This window comes from Astyanax mexicanus, chromosome 20, assembly GCF_023375975.1.
Source record: "Astyanax mexicanus isolate ESR-SI-001 chromosome 20, AstMex3_surface, whole genome shotgun sequence".
In the NCBI taxonomy this organism is placed as follows: domain Eukaryota; kingdom Metazoa; phylum Chordata; class Actinopteri; order Characiformes; family Acestrorhamphidae; genus Astyanax; species Astyanax mexicanus.
In genome coordinates this window covers 395,001-411,298 of record NC_064427.1, presented here as the reverse complement: position 1 = coordinate 411,298, position 16,298 = coordinate 395,001, and the positions used below count along the sequence as shown (strand labels likewise).

At 38.1% G+C, this 16,298-nt stretch overlaps 2 protein-coding genes across 4 annotated transcripts in view; both read right to left on the bottom strand.

Moving 5' to 3' along the window:
* Positions 1-2,028: 2,028 nt before the first annotated feature.
* ubc (ubiquitin C) lies at positions 2,029-4,537 on the bottom strand. 3 transcript variants are annotated; one of them, XM_049468882.1, is made up of 3 exons: positions 4,389-4,537; positions 2,488-3,062; positions 2,029-2,259 (listed from the first exon to the last, which is right to left on the bottom strand). In XM_049468882.1, exons 2-3 carry the CDS (start codon positions 3,053-3,055, stop codon positions 2,138-2,140), a joined length of 690 nt encoding a protein of 229 aa, XP_049324839.1. In that variant the 5' UTR covers positions 3,056-3,062; positions 4,389-4,537; the 3' UTR covers positions 2,029-2,137. The 3 variants fall into 3 exon arrangements, with proteins under 3 accessions (XP_049324839.1, XP_049324840.1, XP_049324838.1); XM_049468883.1 differs by having other exon boundaries at positions 2,716-3,062; XM_049468881.1 differs by having other exon boundaries at positions 2,029-3,062; positions 4,389-4,536.
* A 3,023-nt stretch (positions 4,538-7,560) lies between these two features.
* The window catches only part of tpst2 (tyrosylprotein sulfotransferase 2), an 8,932-nt gene continuing 194 nt past the window's right edge, over positions 7,561-16,298 (bottom strand). The window contains exons 1-6 of the mRNA XM_022680738.2: positions 16,283-16,298; positions 12,781-13,313; positions 11,207-11,524; positions 9,220-9,418; positions 8,493-8,547; positions 7,561-8,371 (exon numbers count right to left, since the gene is read on the bottom strand). The exon at positions 16,283-16,298 is cut by the window's right edge and continues 194 nt beyond it. Of these exons, the coding sequence (XP_022536459.2) occupies positions 8,340-8,371; positions 8,493-8,547; positions 9,220-9,418; positions 11,207-11,524; positions 12,781-13,277 (1,101 nt within the window). The 5' untranslated portion in view covers positions 13,278-13,313; positions 16,283-16,298 and the 3' untranslated portion in view covers positions 7,561-8,339. The remainder of the gene's footprint in view (positions 8,372-8,492; positions 8,548-9,219; positions 9,419-11,206; positions 11,525-12,780; positions 13,314-16,282) is intronic.

Here is a 16,298-nt window from a genome sequence, read left to right as displayed (position 1 = left end):
CACAACACAGCATCTGTGTTTCTGAAGAGGATAAAATACAAAGCAAATAAAAGGAATTATGGATTAATTTGTGTCAATTACACACAATTTAACAACCTATATTCTTCACTGCAGGATTTTTAAACATCCTATAGCAGTCTAATCTCTTGTTTTGTTTTTATTGCGGTTCTTATTGATTTGTGTGTTATATTGATTTATCTTGTCTGAATATTGAGACACAACAGCAGCAGAATGCAGATTAAATAATCTAAAATCAGCTCAAGATTAACAAAATTCTGGTGTATGGATTAATGATGGAGAAACAGGCAGACAACTGTCTGTATTTACAGCTCTATATAAATTGAGACCACTTCAGTTTCTCTGATTTTGCTATATATAGGTTTATGTTTGAGTAAAATGAACATTGTTGTTTTATTCTATAAACTACAGACAACATTTCTCCCAAATTCCAAATAAAAATATTCTCATTTAGAGCATTTATTTACAGAAAATGAGAAATGACTGAAATAACAAAAAAATATGCAGAGCTTTCAGACCTCAAATAATGCAAAGAAAACAAGTTCATATTCATAAAGTTTTAAGAGTTCAGAAATCAATATTTGGTGGAATAATCCTGGTGGTTTTTTGGCATCATGTTCTCCTCCACCAGTCTTACACACTGCTTTTCGATAACTTTATGCTGCTTTACTGCTGGTCATGGGAACTAGTATCTTGTCCCATGTCTTTTGGTATGTCTATATATTTATATCATATATTATTATAGCATACTTATAAAATACAGTAAAATAAACAAATAATAAAAATTTAAAGCAGTTCCTTTTTGCATTTATACAACAGAAGCTCAGACTTATCCTGCGCTTACAGTCCTCCTCCACCAGAGAATAAAGACTCAGGCTGGTTAAATTCAGATTTAGACTTCAAAAAACTGCTATTTCCGTAGGTTTTCATGTGATCATGATCCCAAATCCAAGACGAATCCAGTCTCTCAAGCTTAGAGTTAAAACAAGGACTCATATTCACTCACTCTGCAGTGTGACACACCACTAAATATCTGTATTATAGGCAAGTCTTTACGGATTGTATATGGATTTGGTGAATTAAAGGATGAACTGATTTGCTCTCGGCCTGAGAGCATGTGATCATACACTCAGCAGCCGGGGAAACGGCTGATTTAACACTTTAAATTAGAAAAGGCCAGCTGGTAACAGATGGCGTAATTCTGCGGGTTTGGTTGTAATTCTAAACTGGACTTTATTGAATAAAGTCTTAGTAATTTTTTTATTTGACCCACTGTGGGCTCAGTTCATTTATAGTGACGTTTAGAATAGCGTGATGAGAAGCTATTCTAAAATCCAGTTTAGATCCGTTATATATTACACACACTATAAAACCACATTTATACTACGTCTCACCCCACTTTAATCAGCAGGTTTGAGTATTTGTAATTATAGCTTTACGATGAGTAAAAAATCATATTTCATATATATAATATAGTTATAATTTTTACATGCCCCTTTGGTCATGTGTATAAATATATATATAAAATTCAGATTTGTTTATACTGGCACTGTAATACCCACTTTAATCTCCCTTCCATCAATACCCAAACTGGTAGGCACTTTCAATTTTACAAGCCTACAAGTATTTATACCTCTATTTGCAGCATCATGTCTCAGCATTTGTCTATTATAAATTACATTTATATATTAGAGGTAATTTGCTTGGATACAGTATTCTGGCACCCTCTAGTGTTTGTCATTTAGTTCTAACAAAAAGACACCATACTGAGCTACAGCAACAGATCACATTACACTAGTTTGCTCCAGTAGAGACCTAGCACACCAGAAAAAATGGGTCCAATTATTATTTTTTTTTTTGTTGATTTGGGACACATTCACAGCAAATGTAAGTTAACCTTGTCAGAGCTTGCATCCATTACAATGGACATGTTTTTACTTTTGCAATCAACCTATAATACAACAGCAATTATTTGCTGTTTATTGTATTTAATGATGGCACAACACAAACTTCGAGGAATGCTTTAACTTTATTGAATGTTTAGAAGTACAGGAACTTTGAATTAGTTTTAAGACATTTTATCAAGCTTAGGTGAATCAGATTTCACAAGTGAAACAGATCAGTTGCCGCCACGGAGACGCAGGACGAGATGGAGGGTGGACTCCTTCTGGATGTTGTAGTCAGACAGGGTGCGTCCATCTTCCAGCTGCTTACCGGCAAAGATCAGACGCTGCTGGTCGGGTGGGATTCCCTCCTTATCCTGGATTTTAGCCTTCACATTTTCAATGGTGTCACTTGGCTCCACTTCGAGAGTGATGGTCTTACCAGTCAGCGTCTTCACGAAGATCTGCATACCTCCCCTCAGACGGAGGACAAGGTGGAGGGTACTCTCCTTCTGGATGTTGTAGTCGGAGAGAGTACGACCATCTTCAAGCTGCTTACCGGCGAAGATCAGACGCTGCTGGTCAGGTGGGATTCCCTCCTTATCTTGGATCTTGGCTTTGACGTTCTCAATAGTGTCGCTGGGTTCCACCTCCAAGGTGATGGTCTTACCAGTGAGGGTCTTGACAAAGATCTGCATACCTCCCCTCAGACGGAGGACGAGATGGAGGGTGGACTCCTTCTGGATGTTGTAGTCGGACAGGGTGCGTCCATCTTCCAGCTGCTTACCAGCGAAGATCAGACGCTGCTGGTCAGGGGGAATGCCTTCCTTATCTTGGATTTTAGCCTTCACATTTTCAATGGTGTCGCTTGGCTCCACTTCGAGAGTGATGGTCTTGCCAGTCAGCGTCTTCACGAAGATCTGCATACCTCCCCTCAGACGAAGGACCAGGTGGAGGGTGGACTCCTTCTGGATGTTGTAGTCGGACAGGGTGCGTCCGTCTTCCAGCTGCTTACCAGCGAAGATCAGACGCTGCTGGTCGGGTGGGATTCCCTCCTTATCTTGGATCTTGGCTTTGACGTTTTCGATGGTGTCGCTTGGCTCCACCTCCAAGGTGATGGTCTTACCAGTCAGCGTCTTCACAAAGATCTGCATCTTTACGCTGAATACAAAGACATTCAATCACAAGGTTAAGAAAAATAAATAAATAAAATTCAACAATTAAAATATAATAAGGTTCATACTCAAATTAAACAAGTATAAACAGTATATACCATCAATAAAAGTAATTCAATGCTGTGAACTGTTTACTTGGCGAGCCAAGTGAAACAAGCAAATATTTATTGATAGCACTAAAAAAAAAAAAAAGCACAAGTGTAACTAGAAATATTTGATAAAATAAAATCAAATCAAGAAAATTGCCATTCCATTTTACTTTTATTGCTACTGTTTTCTTTGACAACTATTGTGTTTATTTTTTATTATTCTAATTATTTCTTCTCATTTGTCTGCTTTAATTTTCATCCTGTCATCTGATTAGATTTTTTATTTATTAAATCTTATCTGATTGCTTTTGCTCTTTTAAAAATGTAAATGAGTAAATGTGTGTTTAGAATAAGACCATTATATTCAAAGCACAAAATAATAAATTACTATTATTTATCAGACTTTATCAGAATAATGTCTGACAGTTTGGGACATCAGCCAGTCAAATAGCTGATAATCGTGACCTATTAAAAAGGATGGTCAGATCATGACGCCACTAGGTGTGGCTGGATGACAGCACAGAAACGGTCGACACAAAACGCCTCAAGACTGATGTAGACTAAGACCTTAAACACGTTAAAAAAGAAATGCACAATACATAATAAACGTGGCCATTTTTGCATTTTTTTGTGGAAGACAAAGAAGAAAATGCGCCATTGATTATCTTACTATCGTTATAATGGTGAAATACGACTAGCATTTATTATGCACCATTTAAATTAAATATAGCTGGCTAGATTAACGTTATTGATCGTTTTTATATTAGATTAGGCTGACAGGCCCTTTTTTAAGTAAATATCTGGTTCTGAATTAAGCTTCTACAGTAAAAAGCACTGAGCCCCGTTTCTGTAAGCTAAGCTAACGTAGCTAAAACTGCTAAGCTAACAGCTGGACGGGCCTTTATCATTAAAAGAAACGCTCAGGAGATATTTTAAAGCAAGTTATTAAAATAAAATAAATACAATTGAGGTAAAACTAACGTTTATCCTCAAACTAAACCATAATTAGTCAGTGTTAATGGGTTATTTGTTATGTTTTCTCTCAGCTATCGAAATAGCTAAGCTAACGCTAGTTTAACAGACGTCGCGGCAAAAAAACGAATTGGCTAACTTGCTAATCCCTATTTTACGCGCTAAAACACACAAAATAACAGTAAAACACCAAATAATCACACGGATTATTATTAATAATAACGTATAGGACTGTTATAACGCATACTCACAAACAAATGTTCTTTTATTTCTGAAGAAATACAGAATCAGCAGCGTAGCGTCTCTCGTCAGGCAGCGACTGAACGATGAGGAAAAACAAGCAGCTGCAGTATTTATACTAGCGCTAGTGTATCCTTCCGCCGTTACGCCCAAGGAACTATAGATTGCGCACTTTTACGGCGTACACTCAAATATCGTGCACGCATCGCTAAAATAACGCAACAGGCTATATTTGCATTGTTTTGATATATAAATATTATTTAAAAACATCCGAAATAAAGGTTCTGAACAGCTGGCTCGTGCGGAAGTGAAGATAACCCGCCGCGGAGGGGTACGGCGCTGTGCAGTGGTCAGCAAAAACAGCTCTTTCAGTAAGGCCTGTAAATACATGCTTTATTTATCTAAAAAAATACATTTATATTGTCTTTTAAAAAGAGATTTAACGTATTGAGCATAGTACACACCACATATTAAACTGATAGAGCCATTTTAATTACCAAAAGCTATGTATTTTAATATATTTGTGAAGTTAGCTTTAAACATCCCCCAGGAATACAGCTCTGAAAAAAACACATCAGTTTCTGAATCAGTTTCTCTGATTTTGTTATTTATAAGTATATTTATTTATAGGTACATTTCTCCCGAATTCCAAATAACAATATTGTCATTTAGAGCATTTATTTGCAGAAAATGAGAAAAGGCTGAAATAACTAAAAAGATGCAGAACTTTCAGACCTCAAATAATAAAAAGAAAACAAGTTCATATTCATAAAGTTTCAGAAATCAATATTTGGTGGAATAACCCTGGTTGGTTTTTAATCACACTTTTTTTTCATGCATCTTGGCATCATGTTCTCCTCCACCAGTCTTACACACTGCTTTTGGATAACTTTATGCTGCTTTACTCCTGGTGCAAAAAATCAAGCAGTTCAGTTTGGTGGTTTGATGGTTTGTGATCATCCATCTTCCTCTTGATTATATTCCAGAGGTTTTCAATTTAGTAAAATCAACAAAACTCATCAATTTTAAGTGCTCTCATTTTTTTTGCTAGAGCTGTATGAATATACAATGTGATATATTATTATATGTTTTTTTTTTCAACCAATATTCTGTACTGATGTTCCTGCTAAAAGCTAGTCAAGCTGGTTTAACTGGTTGCTCAGCTTGGATGTTGAGCACCAGTACAGAGAGTGTTTTGTGTTTTGGGTTTGGTGGTTTTATTAGACTACTCTTACAGGCAGTGGCGGACTTAGCAATTTGGGGGCTCAAGGCGAATTTAGCTTGGGGGGCCCATCAATAAAAAAAAATATTGATCAATAAAATACTAAAAATATTGAAAATGAATAAAAAATAATTGCGCAGAATAATATCAGTTTCAGTTAGTTTCCGTTTCAAATAATTGAAACAGCTCCCCAAAACCTCAACCTATCCTTTATATTTGACAATATTTGATTAACTTTACAGGTCCTCACTCATCTTAATTTATTTAACTAAACTGAGTTTTCAAATTATTTCTAGCCTCGCGCTGAATTCAGCTCCGCGCTGCGGGAGAGAGAGAGAGCGCGCGGGCAGCGCAGTGCGGCGCGGTGCATTTTGCCTGATTTCTCTTGTTTAAATATCAATAAATATGTGAATTCAATATTTTTTACTACCATATATTTTACTTCACTTAAGAGGACCTTATTTATTAAAACTTTTTTTTAAAATGCAATGCCACGCGCGCTTTCCATGTGACTGACGCTAAACTGTTTGATGCAGCTGTTATATTATATTATGTTATATCAATACCATTTTAACGTTTTTCGTTTCTATGTTTTAAAATTCGTTAGATTATATTTTTGTCAACATTTTGGGTTTATTTTCGTTTGTTATTTTTCTAATAATAATAATAGAATTTACATAATTTAAAGTAAGTCAATTACTTTTACTAGTTACATTTATAGTGAGGTAACTCCTTAGTAACTAGTAAATATAACTGATTACTTTTTCAAAGTAAGCCCAACACTGGTTGACAATGAGCAAGTTTCCCGATGCACAAGAGCAGGCTTATTCTATTTGCCTGAATAACATGAAATGTTTAAAATTAATACAGACATGTAGAAAAAAAACGAAGACAAGCTGTAACCTAGATATAAATAATAATATCTTAATAATAATAGAATAATAATAAATAATATAATAATATGCCAATTAGGCATATTTATAGCAGTAGGGTATTTTAATTTTCATCCCTGACTCTAATTCATTTAAGTTATATACCTGATTTGATATTTTTCCATACAATCCCTGCTAAAGTTTTAGGTGAAGGAGACCCAAAGAAGGTCAGTGCATGTTTCTGGAAAAACAAAAAAAGTGGGCGTGGCATCGCTCCTCGTCCTCCTCCTCCACCAAAACCTTCGGGTCCGGTGGTGCTGACACACAAAAAAAAAGCTTATCAGTTTTGGAAGAGCATCTGTTTTTATTTTAGCCTCTTCCTTCTTTTTTCTTTTTTCGCTCACATCCCACTTGTACACTTAATTTCACCTTAATTCCGTCTTTCACAAGCAGCACGTGTGCGTTCATGGCATGGCCACAAGGCATGGATGGAATATTCAATTTTAACACGAAAGAGAGGGGGTGTGGACGGAATCTGTATTTCTTTGTAATTTATTGTGTTGTCTTTGTTTCCATTTTAAACATACAAGAATCACCATTTATGAACTCACTATCTGTGAATTACTGTCCAAAGGGCCCCAATTACCAGCTGTAGGCCTATGGGAAGTTTGCAGCTAGTCATGGGGCCCCTACAGTGGGCTGCAGTGGGAGGGGCCCAAGGCAGTTGCCTAGCAATGCCTCTATGCAAAGACCGCCTCTGCTCACAGGTTATGTTGCATTCTGGGCGAACAACTTATCAACCACCTTCACATGATCCAATACCAGCTCCTCAACACCCTTCCTATATGTCCAACAGTATATTTTATATTTCCAATCTCATTCATTCATTAATTTCTTCACTAAACTAAGAAAAAAAACTCTATAGATTCTCACTATGGTCAAGTATAGTCAGCTAAAATATTATAACTAATATATTTTATTGTCCCAGTATGACAGTTATAATCCAACATTTATATCCAACACAAACGTGACAGTGTTTTTACAGTATTTAGCAAAAGAAATCAATAAATTCCACCAATACAAAAGAGATAACAAAACATATTTTATTGAAAAATGGAAAGAAACAGATTATTCTGTCTCCAGTCTTTGATCCTAGTCATGATTCTGCCATAATTCATTACATGGTCCACCAAAGTTTCCTGAATGTTATAAATACTGTTAATACGTAAAAGAGGCTACGTTCACATTACCAGGCTGAAGTGACTTAAAACAGATTTTTTTGATCAGTGTGGCTCAGATCTGATTTTGTCATGGTTGTGTGAACGTGCCAAATACATTTTTTTTTCAAATCAGTGTGGAAGTCACTTTCACATGTGGTCCTAAATCGGATACGTATCAGATTCACTGACGTGTGACATGAATGTGAACGATCGAATCGGAGTTCATGCATCTTTTGGCTTTTAAAGATACGTTCACTATGCAAACAGACACAGATCACTTATATTTGTGAACGTGAACCGTCAGGATAGCCAAATCCCATCTGAGCAAAAAATTTAATTTTAAGCAATGTGGTTTGTAATGTGAACATAGAACAGAGATGTTATTACTGAGGATTGTGAAAGAGAATGCTAATCTGTAACACTGATTAAGTCCCGCCCTTCAAAAAAGAGCCAATCAGCTTGCTGGTTGTGATGAGAGTGGAGGCCCCTGGATGTGGAGATCTGCGCAAGCACAGTAGAAAAAGGCATGTAAACTTAACTTGCCTATGAAGACTTTATACCTGAGCTTCAAGTTTTCAGAATCGTTTGTTCTGGAGAAAAACTGTAAACATGGTGAGATGGGGAGGCATCTGTAACTCTCAGCTTCTTTCAGTCTTTTCTCTTCAGAACTTTCGATTTCTCTGTAGAAAAAGGAGAGAAGAGTAACTTTAGATGGGGCATGCATCTTAATTAAAGAGTAAAAAGGGGTCAAATCTATCTACATTCGGATTAATCAGAGAGTATAACGTAATTAAAACGTACCGTCCTCTGAGATCTTCTTCAGATGTGCTGGAGGTTTAAAATCTCCTTTCAGAACCTGAGAAATGTTAAATTAGAGAATAAGAATTATTTTTTAAAGAACATGTGAACTTTACTATATCTATACTATATATCCATATATTTGTGGACTTTCCTTTTCTATTAATAACTGCATTAATTCAGCTATGTTTAGTAGCTCCATTGAAGCTGATAAAGATGTGCAAATGCACACATAGAGCTTGTGTAGGGAGCAGATAATAAATAAACTTGAACCTGTTGGCTCCATATCTAGTGTCAGGTGTGGTCTATATACTTTAGGATGCAGTTGAAAGTTGGGGTTATTGTTAGTAAAACATAGGCGCTCTAAAGGTCTTAAGACCCCCCCCAATTAGACTTATAAAAGTTACTGCTTCATTACTCCACATAGTGGCGCTATAATAAAATTACTAGTGTTAATAAACTTTGTTTGTTAAAAATTGCTTGTTAAATCATTTTTAAGTGCTTAAGTGATATCATTGATATATTGTGATCAATGTATCATGATATCATATTGTGATCTTGCTGCAGAATACAATTACATCTTCACAGTAATGTTTGTACTTCAAAATCTAGTAGAGACAGTTACTCAAACAAAAGCAGAATATATTTATTTTTTGTAATACTGATGATTTCATGAGAAATTCAGTGAATGAATTATTGATTATTTGATGCTCTGTGATCGTGATCGTACCCGCTGTGTGTTATTGACGACCTCGGGGTCCGGCTGGCCGTAGTCGGGGGGGTTGGCGCTGGGGTCGTACCCCAGTCTGCTCAGCATGGGGGCGATGTTCTCCAGGTCCTCCAGGACGTCCAGCGGGATGTGCCCCACCCAGCGGGTCAGCGCCTCCAGGTTAACAGGTTTGATCACCTGATCGGTGGAGCGCTCGGTTCTGCGGGTGGAGGTGAGAACAGTCAGGGAGGAACTGAAAAACATCCTCAGGAAGTCTGTAGTTCTGTGGGAGGAGCTGTGACTAACACCAGTACCATCACATGATTACATTACATTACATTACATTACATTACATTTGGCAGACGCTTTTGTCCAAAGCGACTTACAATATTGAAGTGCAAATAATAGAAGAGGTTAAGTACAAAAATAATAGAAGTTAAAAATAAAGCATCTATAGATAGGGCCTTAAGGAGGTCAGAGGGAAATAATGGGATAGAGGAGTAGAGAAGAGGAAGAAGGAGATAAGATTGGAATTAGTTAGTGTGTTAGAGGTGTTAGGAGAGTAAGTGCTCTTTGAAGAGCTCTGTCTTCAGGAGTTTATTAAAGATAGTGAGAGATTCTCCTGATCTGGTAGTAGAAGGTAGTTAGTTAGAGGTGTTAGGAGAGTAAGTGCTCTTTGAAGAGCTCTGTCTTCAGGAGTTTATTAAAGACAGTGAGAGATTCTCCTGATCTGGTAGTGGAAGGTAGTTTGTTCCACCATTGGGGAACTCTGTATGAGAACAGTCTGGATTGCTTTGTGTGAGTGTTTGGTAAAGCGAGGCGACGTTCATTGGAGGAGCGCAGCGGCCGGGAGGTAGCGTAAGCCTTCAGGAGTGAGTGCAGGTAGGAAGGAGCTGTTCTGTCATCACCTTGTAGGCGATTGTAAGAGCTTTGAATTTGATGCAGCAACCGGTAGCCAGTGGAGCTCAATGAGCAGCGGGGTGACATGATCAGACCTGTCAGAATTTATGATTTATGAGTGATACTGTAATGCATACACTACTCTTTTAGTAATAAAGCAGTGTTATTATACAGTTTATTATCACTTTATTATCTATTAATGCCTCTTTAAATCAGTCCCACACACAATACTCTACTACTACTATCTGTGCACCTAATTACATGCTTTTTAGACATTTATATATATAAGCTGTTGTTTTGCGCAAAAGTAACACTTTTCACTGTATTTATTTTGAAAAATACATTGCACTATTTTAGTTTAAATTGGTGTGTTCATTTGTCTTTATTTGTTGACCTTATACATATGCAAGTTTATTGATTTTAAAGTAACTTTAAAGTAGTAAAGTAAATTTGTTTTTTGAATATTTAAAAAAATTTGAATATTTTTTAATTATTCATTGTTATCCACTCTCAAAATCTGATATAATTTTAACATAAGATTATATACATTGTTAAATAAAATAGGATATCTGTTGTTAATTCATGTGCAAGTGTGTTTTTATTTACGAGCAGTGCGTGTGATTGGTTGATGTCATGTGAGAGTTTTGGGGCCAGCCCTGGGTATCACTGACAATGCTAATCTGGGCCTATGCTAACAATGCTAGCATTGGGCTATGCTACCAATGATAATCTGGGTCAATGCTAGCAATCATAACCTGGGGTAAAGCTTACCTAGGACAATGGTAACAATGATCATCTGAGGCAATGCTAACAATGCTAAACTGGGACAATGCTAACATTGATAAACAGATGATGGGTAAAGGAGCTAAAATTATTTTATCCTCTGCATTAACAGGAAGGAGCCACAGCCGCCCTCTTTAACTGTATTGAAAAACAATTTATTGGAAAAAGGTATGTGACCCCTGGGAGACTAATGGTCACCCGGGCTACAGGTATAATCAAATATTTACTTTTGTGAGATGCTGTACTTAATGATGTCACATGACAGTTAACATTCAGTAGCCAGAATTCTGATTTAGTTTTAATAAAGGTTTTTTGCGGTACTGACCGAGACAGTGAAACTCCTCCCGGTTTCCCGATGGCTAACTCGTGGTGCAGCACGCCCTCGTGCCACGGCACGTCCAGGAAGCGCAGGACCTGCTGCATGGTGGATCTCGGCTGCAGCACCAGGTTCTCGTAGCGGACGGTGAGGCAGCGTCCCGACCCGACCATGGTGCACTGAAACAGCATGGACTCTATAGCACTGCTCCACTTACTCAGACAGTCCCGGTAACTCGACAGATCAAACCCGGCGATCGTCACCCGCCGAGAAATCATAGAGTGAACCGAGGCCCGGCCGTCCCGCAGCATCAGGATAAACTTAGCACTGAAATAATACAGAAAATAAATATGATAATAAATTATTAACAGTTTAGCACTGAATCAGTAATCATTTAATAACAGATAAACTTAGCACTGAATCAGGAAATTCACGAAATATATACGAAAACAATATATACGAAATATATACGATAATAAATTATTAATAGATACACTTAGCACTGAAAAAATACAGGAAATAAATACAATAATAGATTATTAACAGATAAACTTAGTACTGAAACAGTACAGGAAATAAATATGAAAATCATTTATTAACAGATAAACAAACAAAAAGCACTGAAATAATACAGAACATTTTTGTGGTGGTATTTGAGTATTTAGGCTCGTGGTGAAGCTTCAAATCTGTTTTGCTGTGGAGCGACACACTTCCACAACTAACAGCTGGAGAATCTCATACAACAGTTAATAACAGCACAATAAAATGTGCAGAACATCCTGCAGACACACGTGTGTATCTCTGGATGTTGTTTGGTGTAAAGCTCAAGCTGTGCTGCTGGGTTAACCACAGTCTTCCTGCATCTACACCTATACCTACACCTGCACTCACAAGCGGTTATTTCTGCCTTACATTGACCCATATTGTCACCAACAGTCTATTTTCACTCCTATCTTCCTCCTGTCTGGTTTAAACAGCAGCAGATCTTCTGAATATATCTACACTGATGGGCGTGGTGTTCTGGAAATGAGGTGTGTTCAGGTACATTTCTGGAGTTTTATCTTGTTTATCTTGGTAACAGAAAACACAGGAGCTCCACTGACTGAATATAACCTAGACAGACGCCAACAGTCAGACGTTCATCGCTATCTTGGTAACACAGGAGCTCCACTGACTAAAATTAACCTGTCAGTTCCCTCTGCTGAGATGTGCAGAGGCGCTGTGCTGTTAAAATAGCAATCCGCCAAAATCAGACTGCACACCTGGCTCTTAAAGGGAATGGCAAGTGACACGCTGATTGGTTTATTTCACATTACACCCCCCTAAAAATTAACCACACCCACCATTAATTAAGCAAATTAGTACATGACTTTTGTATGTTTCAAGCAGCGCAAAAATGACATACTTTTCCCGTTGTTATAATAGCAAAGACACACTGACTTGCCCTAAATCAAGCTGCATGGTGCACAGATAACGACTTACAGATCACTCAAATAGGGCCCTTAGTTTGATTAGTGTTAACTGCTATGTTTGTTGTTTTTCCCCTATTTTGGGGGGTGGGTGTTTTTTGCTGAAGCTCTTACCTGGGGAACAGGTGTGAGAGGTAGGTGGCGCTCTTCAGGGTGAAGGGGTCTTTGTTGCAGAGCACCTGTGCTGGCTCCCCGTGCCGGGCGATGATCTGCAGCAGGTAGGCGGCGGTGGCGGCATCCAGCATCTCCTGAGTGACGCCCTCGTCCTCCAGGCCCTGCCGCTCCTCGCCCGGCCTCCTCCAGCTGTGCCGCTGTGCCAGCAGCCGGGGGATGACCCGGGTCTCCTCCCCGCACCGGATCAGCGGGTGGGCGTCCAGCATCACCCGCATCAGGGTGGTCCCGGAGCGCGGCACCCCCCCCACAAACACTACGGGGGAGTACTGGCTGTAATGGTACTGTGTCCGATTCCCGTCTCTGATCCGGACGGAGAGCCGGCGGGCGCGGGTCAGACCCCCCGGGCACGCCAGCATGTGGTACAGAACCCGGGCAGCGGTGTAGAACCCAAACACACAGAACAGCAGAACCGTCCCCCGACGAACCGACAGCCGCATCACATCACTGACTTACAGAGACTCCGGATCATCCGCCTGTACAGGGTAATAAAACATTACAATGTAATTAATTATACTGATTAATTACAATTAATAATCATGCAGTACCATTATCAGCCGGTAATGCACTGTAACCGAAGCTCTCCATGTATTAATCCACCACATACAGGTAACCTAGCAACCATGCAGCGCTTACAAGCCAAACAGCGCAGCTACAAACAAACAGAGCAGCAATGAAACTATTATTTTAACTGGCTGAGTTTTTATAACCAAACATATCCTAGTTTCTCCTCCTCTTTAACTCTTTAAATCCTTTAATAAACAACAATAATGGAACCTGTGGCCTCGTGCCTGCAATCGCAGCACAGCAGTGCCAATATTACACACTATACCACTCCCTCTCGTGTGTTACTGCTTAAATTAACTATTCAGAACATTACGCATTATAATGCATTATCGATTAATAGTCATATTTGTCTGAAGCTGAGTGTATGTTATAGTGTAGAAAGAAGGAAATTATATTAAAGCAACATGCTGAATGCGGTAAAAATGTGATCTAAATACAGAACTTCCCCAATGACTATTTTTAATCGCTAGAGTTAAAAGCACTTGTTCTGGGTAAATATGGGAGCTTCCTTCAAACTGTTCCACGAAAAGATTAAAAGAGATTAATATATATTAGGATTAATATGCTAATTCACATGCAGAGCTTTTTAAATCGTATTTATTTAAATAATTTACTAAAAAGTGCCAAATTTTAGCTGACTTACTACTAAAATATAAATCTAACAAAGACATAATGTTATGTCAGAAAGGACATTAATGAACATTATAACAGTAATACTGCTAAACCTCCTTTCAAACACCAGTGTTTCCTGGTAGTATAACTTAGCCCAGCCTGCTTTTACATTGGTTTGCATTTAGTGTTTCATTAATAATCTTTAGTTTAGTTAGTTAGTTCAGCTGCAGTAACTCTATTGGCTGTGCTCTGAAAACTGATCACTCTATAGCTAATTTATGTAAATGAATAATTTTGAGAATGAATGTTTGTTAAACTCCACACAGTATTACAAAACCTCAAAAATTACCTCAAATGATTTGAGTAGACTTAACTTTTTAGGATTTACACATTAGTGCACACGAGTTCTTAATACTTAAATAAACTCAGAATAACACTGTGAACATGGTGAGTACAAGTCACTTGATTTACTCAATTCTATATAACAATGATTATGTGCTTTATTCACTTAAATGGTTTAAGTCAATCAGTTTCCTCAACTCGTTTGAGTTTAGTTAACTCGTCTGGTTTCACAGTGCAGAGGAACTAGAGCAGGGGTGTCAAACTAATTTTGGCCGAGGGCCACATTGGCATATTGGCTGTCCTCTGAGGGCCAGATGTAACTTATAAATGTAATAAAATGTAACCAAATGTAATATTAAATGAATGTAATTACTCCTTAATGTTAAATAACTCTCAATATATTATTTATTCAATCAAATATTACAGTTGCATGGAAAAAAATGTTTGCTTGTTGCTCTATTAACATAAATCCTTTTAATTTGTCATGTTATGAAATCCAAAAACTCCATCAATCAAGAACCAAACTATTCAAGTGAATAGAAATGACATCAAGTTATATTAACTTTGATCAAAACGTTTGATACTGAAATAAGGCTTAATAAATATAGCAGTTCCTCATCCAACCACTAGTCGGAGCTGCAGCAGCAGCACAAGCCCGCAGTCTTTTCTGAGTCAGAGCTACAGGCCAGCCACGGGCTACAGAGCTCAGCTGAGCCAGTCTGGAGCGTTTTTAAAATGTTTAAGTTCTTCTGTGTATGAAATAAAGATTTTTAACCCCACTAACCGGATAATTCAGCTCTCTACAGTTCATCTTTCAGCCCAAGCAGCTAACAGCAGCAGTTTAGAGCAGCGTCACGGAATCACTGCTCGAATTACATTAAAAACAGGTCAGTTAGCGCGCTGCTAACCTCATATTTTTTTATTGGAGGTTATTGAAAGGGTTATTGGGGGCAGAAATCAGTAAAGGCTGGTTAGATAAGTGATTCACGTCCTCGTCCTTTGCTGAGGTGAAACTGCGACTAGCGCTGTCACAGTGATGTTTATTGTCATTAAAACAGATTTTGTCAGGTATTGTCTTATAAATATTTACACAGAACTTATATCTCTAAAAAGCGTTTATTTTGGTCAGTAACACAAAAGGCATACCGGTCTTTCGCCTTGAAGCACAGCCGTCCGTCTGCATCAACTTTTCTTTTTCTGGACATTATGGGATAAACATTTGTATGTCTCAATTCCATCCGCGAAGTTACGCCTTCCCTCCGGCAGGGTTTCCACATCAATGACTACACTGCCGTGTAGTGGCAGTCAGAGCCATAGAGAGAGCCGTAACTTTGCGGGTAATACAATCGACAAGCATTGTGGGAAATGTAGTTTTTGGTCAAAGAACGCTCCTGACCTATTTATTATAGACACTAAGATCTTACAAGGTCTCGCGGGCCACATAAAAGGACGTGGCGGGCCACATAAAAGGACGTGGCGGGCCACATCTGGCCCGCGGGCCTTGTGTTTGACACATGTGAACTAGAGGAATGAATTAAATCCTTAGAGATGAAGAGTTTAGAACTACACACCAGACAAACCATCCAACAGTGAAGCTACGCTACTGTGTGAACTCAATCTTTTTAACACGAGACGATGAAAATCATCACATTATCACATGACCAGACTGAGCTGAACCTCTGTGACTTTTAAGTTTAAAAAAGGATGTGAGCAGAATCTCTAGTTTCTACTTAAAGACTTCCTGTAGTTCTGTAATCCTCTGCTCCAAACTCTATAATAGAGAAGAAACTCCCGGGAGCTGCTGGAGACGCGAGACGGTACTGATCCGGTTCTCACTGTGAAAAACTGGAGAAACATCACTCAATAAAATCTGTGTATAAATATATATATATATAAATAAATAAGTTCAGTGTTTCACACTTACTCAGTGCAGAGACCTG